This window comes from Anopheles stephensi, chromosome 2 (assembly GCF_013141755.1).
Source record: "Anopheles stephensi strain Indian chromosome 2, UCI_ANSTEP_V1.0, whole genome shotgun sequence".
Taxonomy (NCBI): domain Eukaryota; kingdom Metazoa; phylum Arthropoda; class Insecta; order Diptera; family Culicidae; genus Anopheles; species Anopheles stephensi.
In genome coordinates this window covers 92,097,058-92,108,933 of record NC_050202.1, presented here as the reverse complement: position 1 = coordinate 92,108,933, position 11,876 = coordinate 92,097,058, and the positions used below count along the sequence as shown (strand labels likewise).

Sequence of the window (11,876 nt, the reverse complement as noted above, 5' to 3'; positions counted from 1 at the left end):
CAAAACTGAACCGAGCGGGCAGCTGCGAAGTCGAAAGTGACTGGAAATCACGGCACCGTACGGTTGAAGGTGGAAGAAAGTGAAAATGCGCATGAGATGAATTAAGAATTTTAAGCATCTTTTATGTTTATTGCCGTGAGATGGGGGTCAACTGTTGACTTCTTCTGATAATCCATCCTCCAGGCAGCAAAAAACCGGGGAAATCATGATGAGGATTCTGTAGTCGTGGGGTTGCTCTTTTTTCAACTGCAGGATAAGCGTTTCAAGGTCAGGATCGTTGGGATTAATAATTTCGTTCATTATAATGGCGTACGGCCGTAGCCGCTTCGGGAATAGTGCAAAATATTGTTTACTGGATAGCTGGTCCTTGGTAGCACGAATGCATGCACTTATCAGAGGTTGAGCACGCGCACGGTCCTGCTTGGCCAGGTAGGATAGTGTGGCATAAAAGGATTCGCCTATCGTAAGCGTTCGGGCAAGGAATTTAAAGTGATTCAACGATTGCAGTGAAGCGTAATCTGAGTCTTTACGCTTCAGTAATTCATCTACGATAGCGGTAAGGAACTGTGGGTATACCTGCGCCAGGACCTGTACCAGCTTGGGACAATAAAACCGAACTGCTTGTTTCCAACACCTGATAAAAAAGTTGGCTAGCGAGATATCGTCTTTAAGGACTTGCACGAACGGTTTTATCAGTTGCAATTTCTCGAGCAAAGCTTCTTCTTGCACAGGTTCGACGTTGACTTGGGCCAGTCCGGCATCGAGAACTGTGGATAATCTGTCGGCAATTGCCTCACAAATGCACGCATTTCCTGACGAAAAGCTTTCTTTACGAATGCAGTTCATGACCGCTAGATCCGTTTCGCTGTCGTGGAGTATAGAAATACTTTCCCTAGCAGCGGGTGGGTCATTCAGATTATCCAGCTGTTTTATATTCTCCGGCACAATCGCCTAAAACATCAATTTCTTTAATATTCTTCCCATAATGCTATTTCTCATCCGGTCATTTCTTACCAGCTCCGCAAGGATTTCCGGATCGCCCTCATCCCACGCTCGATCGACGATTTCGTTCAGCCGTGTTATCATCCGCTGTTGGTAGGCGGTATCGTGCAGTATGCTGACGGTAAGTTTATTTTGATTTCTGCACGAACAAGCGTACTGAAACTGAAAATCCATAATTTCTCCCGCTTTGAATTTCCCTCCGTTTGCCAGTTGGCTGCATACAATTCGCGCAAACAAAACGGACCGTTCAGTTTGACAGCTGCTGTCAACGGTGTTTCGGTTGGAAACAAGGTGTATGGATATAAATACATACACCTTGGTCGAAAAGGTGCGAAAATTATATTGCAAAAACAAACCGTACGAAAACGGACGCGGATGTTTTGTTTTGGATAGAAGAATTGCATAAAATAAACCTTTTTGCAGTGAAAGTGCGAAAGCTAGCGCAGCAGTAGCAAAAATGTCCAAAATGCTAGCAGAAGTAGAAGCGCTGGTGCTGCAATATGTCCCTGAGCTGATAAAATCTCTGACCGGGTTCAATGCAAGTATTTTGGTCGTGCGAACATGGTCACTTACTTATCCGCAATGTTTACTTTTAGGAATCTGAGGAAAACTTTGATATCTGTTATAATTTTACGCTGGGCACCATAAAAAACGACCGCTACCTCTCCGTCAATAGCCATGAAATACGGAGAAAGATGGAAGCGATTATAGAAAACATGGAAATAACAAACTTCACCACTGAGGCGGGCCATTTGCGTCGATGCTACGAAGAGTTCATCAGTGATCCGGCATGTCTGGACCACTATGTGCAAGACATCCAGTGGTCAGTTTTGTTGTTCCTTTTAACCGTTGCCTACAATCCGGTCGGGGCGCTAAAGGAACGCTTACGGACAGGTGACTCTATTCAGCTCTTCGAACCAGAACCACCGGAAGTGCGCTGGCAGGATAAAGAGCGTGAAAATCTAATAGCTGAGTTATTGGAAGATAATTTTCCGCTCGATACACGTGACGATAGAGAAGAATCGGAGCTGAGTGATTGGAGTGATTTAGAGGAGAGCGCATCGGGAAACTACCACAGCATCGGGCAAAAGGAAGTTGAAATAGAATCGATTGAAGTTGGAAACAAACTGGCTTGTGGGAACGCTGAACTACAGGAGATGGTGGTATTCAACAAAATTGAACCCCCAAGACAAGAAGAAACCTACGACACGTTTAACGACGAGTTGGCAGTGGATTGGTTGCAGCAGAATGTACAAGAGGCCTGGTGGAATGACCCTCAGTACAAGGTGGAGGTAAACAGCGAACACCGAGGTGCTTCGTTTTGTGATTTCTGGACCGAACGTATCGTAAAAGTGTCCCACGGATTTTTGAAAAGCGAGCCCGTCTCGACCGTGTCGGAGCATTGTATGCTAAGAGAAATCTTGTGGATGTTTACCAATCCCGTCGATTGCAAGCTGTTCCGAATCGATGACGATCAGATTTGGATCAACACGAATGTCTCCCTGTCGAGCACGACCGAGCACGGCCTACAAACATTTCTGCTGAACTTCACCGAATATATGACCATCGCGTATCGGTTGCGCAATTTCTGTAGCAGCATTCTGGAGCACACTGCACGAAGCCTGCCGGCACCTCACTCCTTCGAGTGTTATGCGGCTGGTGTGAAGAGCTTTCTGGACAACATCGAAGCGGTAATGATACGCTACGAGCAGGAGCTTATCAAACAAGAACCAGGCAAAACGTACACGATCATCAAGTTTTTCCACGAGCTAGAACCGGAACTATTTGTGCTGAAGAAGCTCTACGATATTCACAAGTTTTCGGTGCTTGACTGGACCAAGTTCCCGGCACACATTGCGGTCGCACACTTGCTGTCTGGGCTGTTTCGCAGCGTAAAGCTAAGCGCCAACCTAGAAAAGGGAAACCTGGCCTTTGCATTATTGCTGGCGGCGCTCAAGTGTTACATGAACATAATCGATACCTGGTGGACGGAAGGCCGACTCGATGACTGGCGAGAGGAATTTCTGGTGGAAAAAACATACGCAGAAAATTCACCCACCGGTTTGCAGACGGGGTATCAGGCACGGTTGTTTTCGAAATGCAAAATACGCTCGTTTTACGTTAGCTCGGCCATATCGGAGGTGATTGAGAACGATCCGATCATCAAGCTGTTGCTGCACCACTCGCTGGAGGCCGGCTACACGCTAAACATACTGAACGGGCTGGACAGAATAAGCGATATGAGAAAGGAACAGGGAATGGATGAAAATTTGGTCTATGTCAACTTTCTGGAAACGATCGTACACGAGTTGGAACGATTCCGCACAGAAAGCCCCAAAGAAAAGAGCTGCGAGACGGAGCAGCAACCCGTCGTACAGGAAAAGGTAGGAAACGAGGAATAGTTTTCTGTAATTTGTTCTGCTCGGTCATTATTTTTATCTTACAGAAAAGTGAAAATGCTGTACTGCACAATCTTCGCAAACAAATGCGTGAAGTGTGTGATGATGATCTATTGCTGCTAGCCTTCAACAGCACGCTCCAGCTAGTGGACGAGAGTTGTCGACAGACTGGAACGGATGAGCCTTCGTCGCCGGCCGAACAATCGGCTGGGAAGCTTTCAAACGCCTACACTATGTACACGATTCTCAACTCGATTTCTACCCTTCAGTTACCGCTGGAGCATGTGCTGTTTAATGCTATCAAAAATCTCATGGAAACTAAGCGGCAGGCCGCGAACCACTACGTGACGTACATCTACAAGGACGAGTTTCATGTGATGGATCATCTGAAGAACATTCGCAAGGTCCTGCTGCTTGAGGCGAGTGATCTGATGGACTATTTCTATAGCGATCTGTTCCGTCGAATAGAGGCGGGAGAAAGTTGGGCCAATCCTTATCTGCTCACTATCCAGCTGAACGACATACTGGCGTCACGGTTTAACGATATGACGTCGCTGTTCACCGTCGAGGTAAATCGAGCGGCTGGATACAAGCTCGACACGACCATAGTACTGGCGGCGATCGATGAAATACAAGTCCTATACAATCCGAGCCACGATTTAAGCAACATGATCAACGACGAAACCATGGCCAGTTATAACAGCGTGTTTCGGTTCTTGCTGAAGGTGAAGTGGGCCCTCGGTACGTTGGAAATGTTGCGTTTTCCAGAATCTCAGAAAAAGCGCCCACCGTACGCAAGCTTCGGAATGCTCGATCTAATCCTGAAGCGCTTGGCCATGCTTAAGTTCTGGATGATATTTTCGGTCCAGTGCATCCATTCGCATTTGATGACGCACGTACTGCAATCGTTTGGCGAGCAACTGGACGAGAAGCTCGACCTGGCCGACAACCTGAGTGAGATGATCGCCGTTCATCAGTCCTACATTGCGACCATATTCGATCATTGCTTCCAGCAGGATGATAGCAAACCGGTTATGGAAGGTATCATACGGTTGCTGAACTTGGTGCACATTTTACGCGATGAATGGAACAACACAGTACTTTACACCGAAATGGACACACGGGGCGACATTCCGGACAACAGCACGATGGGAGATTTCATCGCGAATTCGCAGGTGGATGAATTGGAGCGAACGTACTGCAAATGTCACCAACAGCTGGCCAAATTGCTCAGCCGGGAAGCATATGGAAAGCACAAATTGCATCGTAAGTACACCATCGTAGCGTACGGACGAGAAACGTTACTTAGTCTATTTGTTTTTTGTATTTTATTCACTTTATAGTTACCGGATTGGCTGATGCGTTTAGTTACAATGAGCCCTACTAAAGAACTGAGGGTAGGAATAGCCTAATATTGCAAACTGCGCTTCGTGCCAATGTCGTCCAGTATCTGTTGCAGCTCATCGTCCTCGAAGCGGCCTTCGAGCGAAGGAATGAGAGCTTTTGCTTCTTCCGGCGATGCCGGGCAGAGGTTTCCCAGGGCTGCAAGCTCGAATTTGTGAAGTTTTTTCTGCATCAGCAAACTAATTAAGGAAAGATGTTGCACATCAAATAAACGTTACTGTGGAAAGCTCTCTACAAGTAGCCACTAGTAGCATGATTACCTACCTTCTAACGCTGGCAATCGTTTCCTTGTTACGAAATTTACGAAACTCGTTCGTGTAGGTGTACGTTTTGTGAAAAACCTCGGAGAACTCCTGCTCTTCCTCCGAGGATTCGTTCTGATTCTTTCGATGTTCCAGCAGCATGTGTACTTCGCTGATCAAAAGGGTTTCCGCACTTTCAAACTCTGTAAACAAATACATTCAGTGCGTGTTGTGTTGAGGAAAGAAATGGAGGGTGTATTTGTACCTTTGGGAAATTGTAAATCGGCCGCATCCTCCTCCACCATATCTACTGGATTAAAGCCTGCCATTGTTTAACTAGAATGCTCAATTTACTTCCTTTTTTTATTTCCGATATATGCAGCAAAAATACTTGCTTTACCGCGTTCGTGAGGACTGTTTGTTTACGATGGCGTTTTGTCGGGACAACATAAAAAAGTCATCAATTTCTGGAAATAGTGCGTCAACCAATACGTTTAAAATAAGGAGTGGAGTTCTGTACCGGTGCTGTAGCTATGTTTATACTATTTGCAAGCTAATAAATAATATTGAGATGAAATATAAAAAATGCTACATTTTAGAAACACAACTAATTAATTTAATTTGCGTTGAGCAGAGAATATCAACGCTTGTCGTTCCGGGCACAACGCAGAGTAAAGAAGGCGTGGAGTATAAACGCATTGCAAACAAAACGTAGAAACAAAAGGACTGTCAAAAATCGTGGGCAAAAAGCACAGAAGCAGTACGGAACGTTCTAGGAATTAATGGTCGTCAGCTTTTAGCGGCTCCGGCATATTCAAAACAGTACGTGATAGCGTGAATATTTGGATTCCTGGCCTCAGCACTAAATCGCCATGGAAGACGGAAAAGAAGAGGTAAGATAAGCAACGATTGCGAAGTGCAACACACGGATTGGTGCAGTGTTTTTGTGTCGAGAGGGAGGTTCAATAATTGCATGGGCGGCCAACAAGAGCACCAGCCTTGGATGGCCAGCTGACGTTGAAGAATTCCGTCATCACTCCTTCGCGGTGGTCGATACTGGCCCGCAAGGAATGTGTTTGGTGGAAAGAGTAACATTTTTTGCCAAGCTGTCGTTATGTTCCAATGTCTGCTAGATTTAAAACCTATTTTACTTCAAATCAAGCTTCCATACAGTTAAAGCTAGTGCGTCTTCTCTCATGCACGTTCTTTGTAGAATGAAACTAAACCATATTGGCTGGTTTGCTGTATTGCGGGAATGAAAAGCCCGCTTCAAGATGAGTGAAACATCTTCATTTAGCATTGACCATGTAAAAGGTTTAGGCCATTAGGGCTAGGATGAAAGTTTCATCGTGAAGAATGCGTCAGCGACACCTCACCCACGGGTGCGATGATGCCATTGTTTGCGATTGATCGCTCCCGGTCATGCAACGCATCGCGTTTCGGTATGTCTCGCGATGATGGCTTATTTGCCGCAGAAAAAGTGCGGAAGTGGAATCCCTTCAGCAGGGCTGGTAGTAATTTATCTATAACCAACCATGTGCAAACAATCATGTGTACGGAAGAAAAGAGTGAGAAATTTGCCAACGGTTTGTGTTGTGACCTCGTTCCGCGGACACGCAGCGCGGTAGCGTTGTTCACAAGCAAGCGCATTGATCAAACTTTGGCGCGAAGTAATTCGTGTTTGACGCCAGCAGGTTGTGTTGTTACCTTCTTCCCCGACGGAAGTAGTGTAGCTGAAGCCCTGGGATCAGGTAGGGACATAGGCAACAATAACAACTTCTCCCCCATGATGAAACTTTTTCTATCGGATGTTTATCCCCGATAAATCCCCGGGGGTGACCCACAGTTGTTGGATAGATCTAGTTCGCGAATGTTATTCTACTTACCCGCAATACTAACCGCGCTATGTTAATTCTTCACCAGCACCAGTTCGTTGTGGACGATGTGAGCAAGATCATCAAGGAAGCGATCGAGACGACGATTGGGGGTAATGCATATCAGCATGATAAGGTCAACAACTGGACCGGATCGGTGGTGGAGAGCTGCCTTAGCGTGCTAACAAAGCTCCAGAAGCCTTACAAATACATAGGTAAGTCGGATGCGGGTGCAAGGAACACTGTTGTGAACACGGTTCGACATGGATTCTTTCGTTTATTGCTGATTTTTAGTAGTTGTAGAAGTAGCTATCGTTTTACACAAAAATCTCTATTACGGTTTGCGTGTGTGTGCGAGCACGTGTGGGCAATGGAGGGCAGGGCTGGTTAATTTATCCATTGAAACCAACACCGAATCGGGCATTGACTGCAGCTCCACCGTTTAGTCCTCCTCGCGCTGCCAAACCTGCGCCGAATCTAGCACCAAATCGCGAACCAACGTTTGCGCCAACCTGAGCATTTGCTCCGGCGCGTAGTCCACCATTGGCGGTTGCCGATAGTCCCGTTCCGATACCTCCGATCGCGTTGCCTAATCCTCCAAGGACACCGGTTGCTAGATTGGCCGCACCACCGATGAGTCCCGAGGCGAGATTCAGTCCTGATCCGGCAATAGCGCCCGCAGCGTTAACTGCCGAACCGATAACATTACCCGCCGTGTTGGCGGCAGCGCCGATGATGGGACGGATAATTCCGGGTCCACGGATACCGCCTCCGACACCGAAACCAATGCCGCCGCCTCCGCGCAGTCCAATTCCGGCACCAAAGCCGATTCCGATTCTTCCGACGCCACGGCCTCCACAACCGCCGCGGGTTAAGGGAGCGGCTGTGGTGGTAGTTGCAGCTGCTGCAGTTGTAGTAGTTGTGGCGGCGGCGGCCGTCGTTGTCGTGGACAGGTTGTTGAGAATTTGGGTGAGAATCGACAGCAGGTTGGGATCGCTTGCGCTTATCACGGTTGTTGTTCCATTGATGGTGATCGTAATCGAGATGGAGGAAGTGGCCGTTGTAGTGGAAGCAGCGGCGGTGGTGGTCGTAGCGGCGGTCGTGGCTGCAGTAGTTGCTGCAGTAGTTGCTGCAGTAGTGGCTGCAGTAGTGGCTGCAGTAGTGGCTGCAGTAGTGGCTGCAGTAGTGGCTGCAGTAGTGGCTGCGGTCGTAGCGGCAGTAGTAGAGGCGGCCGTAGTGGTGGTGGCAGCGGTGGTCGCAGCGGTCGTAGTTGTCGTTGTAGCGGCTGCGGTAGTGGTCGTGGCGGCTGCGGTAGTAGTAGAAGACAGGGCTGCGATAATAGCGGCGATCGTGGCTTGATCGGATGAAGCGACAGTTACGACACCTGGAAAAGGAACGATCGGTTGTCGGGTTAAAAGAAAGAAAACCCCCGGATTGTTATCCTTTACTTACTTCCATTGATGTTAAAAACAACGGTATTTCCCGTTCCGGAAGCGGTTGTGGCGCTGCTCACGGTAGTAGTTGGTGCAGCGGTAGTGGTGGTCGTAGGAGCTACGGTCACGGCTGGTGTGGTGGTAGTTGCTCCTGCAACCGTTGTGGCCACCGTAACACCAATGATGGAGGACGTACCGAGGACTGTGACTCCGATGTCTCCTATACCGACACCGATCTGGGCAAGCGTGCTGCCGGTGAGTAGGCACACGGCGAGCAGGATAGAAGTAAGGAAGTGCTGCTTCATTTCGTAGAAGGTTGAAATGAGTTGCTGATGATAACCGATGATTCTGAACGGATCGTAGATCCTTTGGTTTTATATATGCGTAAACCATCGTTCGATCGACAATCCTTTATCAATCAATTCGCTTGTTGGCGGAACCAGAAGCCTCTCCGACCGAGGAGCAGACCAAAAACATATCCTAAAACAAGGTTATTGTTCTTGACGGAGAAAGTGCGTCAATTGGCAGATGTGCTGAATTTGTATTTGCAGTTTTTTGAATAGTGAAACCGATTGTACTGCCGTTTGTTTGGGTCGAGTAACCTTAGAACCGACGCGGTGCCTTAGAAGAACCACATTGGTTCTTTTCGACTCGGCAAGGACCAAAATATAAACATTTTTTGCGTGTAAGAGTGTTTTGGATTTTCGTATTGGTAAATCATGGAAGAAAATTGTGGGTGTGAATTTATAGCACTTTCATTTTTCGAGCGAACTCAGCCCTAGACCTGAAGCCTGACTGATATGGTTGAACGTTGAGTGCTAAAGAGACAATAAATTAGTCATTTGGTTGAGACACCGGCACACCGTTATGTTGCGTGCTGCACGCAGGACGTAAAATTCGGTTTACCCGGAATGTGGCCACGCTGGGCTGTTTAGATAGAGTCACACCGTAATCGTGATGTTGGTGTCACCTTTACACGTTTCCATCGTCGACCGATTAAGTGTTGCTGCACAGATTTATAAAGTGAACTTTTTTCTGGTTGTTCTTCCCTCTCTTTCTTTAGTAACGTGCATGATAATGCAAAAAAATGGCGCTGGACTGCATACGGCAAGTTCTTGCTACTGGAACAACGAAACGGACGGTTCCTGCACGGTACGCTGGGAGAATAAGACGATGTACTGCATCGTATCGGTGTTTGGACTTTCGATCTAGAAGCGATGCAGTGAACCGGTGGGTGTAAAGATGGAGGGTAATTGCGTATTTCCGAAACAAACCGTCAATTTGATTGTCCTTTTTATGATGTGTTTTAAATACCTTTCCTCACTCCGTCATTATTGTGTGTGTGTGCGCGTCTGTCCACCTAGCAGCTACATGTGCGTAATGTAGTGTACAACTCTCCGGTTCGCTTCGGATCGTGTGCATTATTAGTAGGACAACTTTTCCCATGTAAGAGAACGCTTGACCAACGGTTGTTGAGTTTATTTATTTTTATGCAATAATAATGCCGATCCATGCAACTCTGTCTCTTCCACTCTCTCTTTCGCACAAGTACTGATACTTGCAAAAATGCGTAAGATGTAATATTTGTCCCTTGTACGAAAGTTGAAACCAGAGACCAAGGACACATCGGTGTTGGAGCCATTGGAAAAGAAGGATAAACGCAAAAACGAGCTCTGGACGCTTCGGTTGCTTTTTTTAAATTTTCCCTCCTAGAGAAGGCCAGTTGCTGAGATAAGAGGATAAGATAGCGTGTGATATGCCCAAAATGCAAAAATCGAATTACAATGTTTAGTCATAGGAACAATATAGGGTGTGCACCACATTTTCCTACTCACTGTATATCGTGCGAGGCTGTGCAGCTCTGTGTGTGGGTGCGTGTGTAGAGAGAACTTGTGAGATACTCTGGTAATAGAAGGAAGATAGGCAAGTAGTAATAGCGAAGGAAGGCAGGCAGTATAGCACAACAAAACTAAAAAAAGGTCACAGATACAGGTGTGATCGTACTAACTTTGGCCGGTGGGAAACATTAATTGGCGGATTGCAAGTGTAAATTTTCGTGTGTGTCCATACAGCGAGGAAAGCAGCGAGCAAGAGTAAGTAATTAAGATTATGGTAGGTGTTTGCTTAGCTCAAGATGATAAAACGCATTGTTTTCGTTGCGTTAGCCAATAGGAGACGCGTTGAATGCAGCAGCTACGCGCGCAGCAGGAAGGATTCACAATACACACATAGAATATAAGAACTAACGACACGGAAAATTGTGTGGCGGATTTTACTGTCGTGCTGTGTCACTCACGAAAGAACTCCTCGTAGCATGGAAGCAATTGGGACTCCGGCTCAAACACAGACCAATACTCGATGCGACGAGCCGTTGAGTCGGTAAGTATCTAGCTGAATGAAACACATTTTTCAACGCTGAAATGTTGCTGAGCAGCTCCTGTTTGGCATAGTTTCTTCGTCGGTTCTAGGTCTAGTTTCGCCTGTTGGCACAACGGCATCAAATAGTCGGGGAGCGTAAGTAAGCGATCAATATGCGGACAAGATGTTGATACAGGTGGCTGTACCGTAAATTCTATGATTTAAGGGACACCCAGCTTGGTAGTGGTTAGGTTGGTTGATGCGGTTTAAATGAAACGTCCGCTTTGTGTGTTTGAGGTTGCATACTCCGCTCTCTTTCGGGTTTGGCTCCACAACCTCTGGATGTCTCGGTCTGCCAGTTCTGGCTTGCTTGACTGTTTGTTTACCAGTAGCTGGTTAGTCACGTCCAGAATACGGGGGAGATGGTTCGGATAGGATTCGATACCGGTCTCGATGTTTATCGTGAAAATGGGTAAATTTTAAAAGTGAAGAGAGAAATCTTCCTTTTGATGTTTACGTCCAACGTGTCGTGTATTTAGTTATCTGTTTATATTCATGCTGAGATCGTTTTAGCAGTATTCACCCGTTTTTTTTTTGGCTACGGGTGTATATCTACTGGTGAGGCAAAAGTTTCACCTGAGGATATTTTCTTGGGCAAACATTGAGAGTAAATTTGTATCCCTTCTCCGGGCCGGCTTCATATAATTAGCCATGAATTTTCATGATCCTTTCCTCACTCGAATGGGGTTAACAGAAACCAGGGGTGTGCTGTTTGATGAAAAATGAAAAGTATTGGAATTGGAAAAAAATAGACATGAAGCGGAGAAGCATAGCCAAACGTCCAACGTCCCTTCGTACGCTAGCTAGCCGAGCAGCAGCGAAACGTGGCAGCATCCGATGTATCGAACCCTTTCCTTCGTTTCGATACCGGTGTCGGCAAACATGTGCAATAAATAATGCATCATTGGTAACGATATTATCTGCGGCAGGGACCAGCGCAAAGTGCTGGCGGCTAGAGCTGCTAAGAAGCAGCCAGCGGTCTTAGGTTCATTGGCAGCGGCGTTTTAAGGCTCGGCCGACTAAGTAGGCAACGGAAATGGTGCGGCGAAAAAGGAAGTACGATGATGACGTTTAATGCGGGCTAACATGCCACATGTTGGGGGA

The 11,876-nt window shown here is 46.8% G+C and overlaps 5 protein-coding genes across 5 annotated transcripts; 2 read left to right on the top strand and 3 right to left on the bottom strand.

The window, feature by feature from the left end:
* Positions 1 to 97: 97 nt before the first annotated feature.
* On the bottom strand, positions 98 to 1,267 carry LOC118507953. The gene is made up of 2 exons (XM_036047279.1): positions 1,015 to 1,267; positions 98 to 951 (listed from the first exon to the last, which is right to left on the bottom strand). Exons 1-2 carry the CDS (start codon positions 1,174 to 1,176, stop codon positions 148 to 150), a joined length of 966 nt encoding a protein of 321 aa, XP_035903172.1. The 5' UTR covers positions 1,177 to 1,267; the 3' UTR covers positions 98 to 147.
* A 60-nt stretch (positions 1,268 to 1,327) lies between these two features.
* On the top strand, positions 1,328 to 5,064 carry LOC118507941 (gamma-tubulin complex component 5). Its single transcript, XM_036047259.1, has 4 exons — positions 1,328 to 1,540; positions 1,599 to 3,386; positions 3,449 to 4,667; positions 4,745 to 5,064. Exons 1-4 carry the CDS (start codon positions 1,460 to 1,462, stop codon positions 4,786 to 4,788), a joined length of 3,132 nt encoding a protein of 1,043 aa, XP_035903152.1. The 5' UTR covers positions 1,328 to 1,459; the 3' UTR covers positions 4,789 to 5,064.
* Positions 4,707 to 6,997, bottom strand: LOC118507958 (DNA-directed RNA polymerase II subunit Rpb4). Its single transcript, XM_036047285.1, has 4 exons — positions 6,934 to 6,997; positions 5,313 to 5,514; positions 5,070 to 5,250; positions 4,707 to 4,984 (listed from the first exon to the last, which is right to left on the bottom strand). The coding sequence occupies exons 2-4, from the start codon at positions 5,374 to 5,376 to the stop codon at positions 4,810 to 4,812; spliced, it is 420 nt and encodes a 139-aa protein (XP_035903178.1). The 5' UTR covers positions 5,377 to 5,514; positions 6,934 to 6,997; the 3' UTR covers positions 4,707 to 4,809.
* LOC118507959 (dynein light chain Tctex-type) lies at positions 5,766 to 10,612 on the top strand. Its single transcript, XM_036047286.1, has 3 exons — positions 5,766 to 5,940; positions 6,971 to 7,136; positions 9,418 to 10,612. Exons 1-3 carry the CDS (start codon positions 5,920 to 5,922, stop codon positions 9,564 to 9,566), a joined length of 336 nt encoding a protein of 111 aa, XP_035903179.1. The 5' UTR covers positions 5,766 to 5,919; the 3' UTR covers positions 9,567 to 10,612.
* LOC118507951 (mucin-19-like) lies at positions 7,179 to 8,724 on the bottom strand. Its single transcript, XM_036047277.1, has 2 exons — positions 8,374 to 8,724; positions 7,179 to 8,305 (listed from the first exon to the last, which is right to left on the bottom strand). The coding sequence occupies exons 1-2, from the start codon at positions 8,657 to 8,659 to the stop codon at positions 7,314 to 7,316; spliced, it is 1,278 nt and encodes a 425-aa protein (XP_035903170.1). The 5' UTR covers positions 8,660 to 8,724; the 3' UTR covers positions 7,179 to 7,313.
* Positions 10,613 to 11,876: the final 1,264 nt, after the last annotated feature.

What these genes read in the sequence shown, in the direction of transcription:
- LOC118507953 (XM_036047279.1), bottom strand. Translation starts at nt 1,176, where the DNA reads ATGGATTTTCAGTTTCAGTACGCTTGTTCGTGCAGAAATCAAAATAAA. An exon ending in CGGAAATCCTTGCGGAGCTG is followed by an intron (nt 952 to 1,014) that starts GTAAGAAATGAC and finishes TTGATGTTTTAG; the next exon opens with GCGATTGTGCCGGAGAATAT.
- LOC118507941 (XM_036047259.1), top strand. Translation starts at nt 1,460, where the DNA reads ATGTCCAAAATGCTAGCAGAAGTAGAAGCGCTGGTGCTGCAATATGTC. An exon ending in AATCTCTGACCGGGTTCAAT is followed by an intron (nt 1,541 to 1,598) that starts GCAAGTATTTTG and finishes GTTTACTTTTAG; the next exon opens with GAATCTGAGGAAAACTTTGA. An exon ending in TGGAAAGCACAAATTGCATC is followed by an intron (nt 4,668 to 4,744) that starts GTAAGTACACCA and finishes TTCACTTTATAG; the next exon opens with TTACCGGATTGGCTGATGCG.
- LOC118507958 (XM_036047285.1), bottom strand. Translation starts at nt 5,376, where the DNA reads ATGGCAGGCTTTAATCCAGTAGATATGGTGGAGGAGGATGCGGCCGAT. An exon ending in CGATTTACAATTTCCCAAAG is followed by an intron (nt 5,251 to 5,312) that starts GTACAAATACAC and finishes ATTTGTTTACAG; the next exon opens with AGTTTGAAAGTGCGGAAACC. An exon ending in ACGATTGCCAGCGTTAGAAG is followed by an intron (nt 4,985 to 5,069) that starts GTAGGTAATCAT and finishes TTCCTTAATTAG; the next exon opens with TTTGCTGATGCAGAAAAAAC.
- LOC118507959 (XM_036047286.1), top strand. Translation starts at nt 5,920, where the DNA reads ATGGAAGACGGAAAAGAAGAG. An exon ending in TGGAAGACGGAAAAGAAGAG is followed by an intron (nt 5,941 to 6,970) that starts GTAAGATAAGCA and finishes ATTCTTCACCAG; the next exon opens with CACCAGTTCGTTGTGGACGA. An exon ending in GAAGCCTTACAAATACATAG is followed by an intron (nt 7,137 to 9,417) that starts GTAAGTCGGATG and finishes CTCTTTCTTTAG; the next exon opens with TAACGTGCATGATAATGCAA.
- LOC118507951 (XM_036047277.1), bottom strand. Translation starts at nt 8,659, where the DNA reads ATGAAGCAGCACTTCCTTACTTCTATCCTGCTCGCCGTGTGCCTACTC. An exon ending in TGTTTTTAACATCAATGGAA is followed by an intron (nt 8,306 to 8,373) that starts GTAAGTAAAGGA and finishes TTCCTTTTCCAG; the next exon opens with GTGTCGTAACTGTCGCTTCA.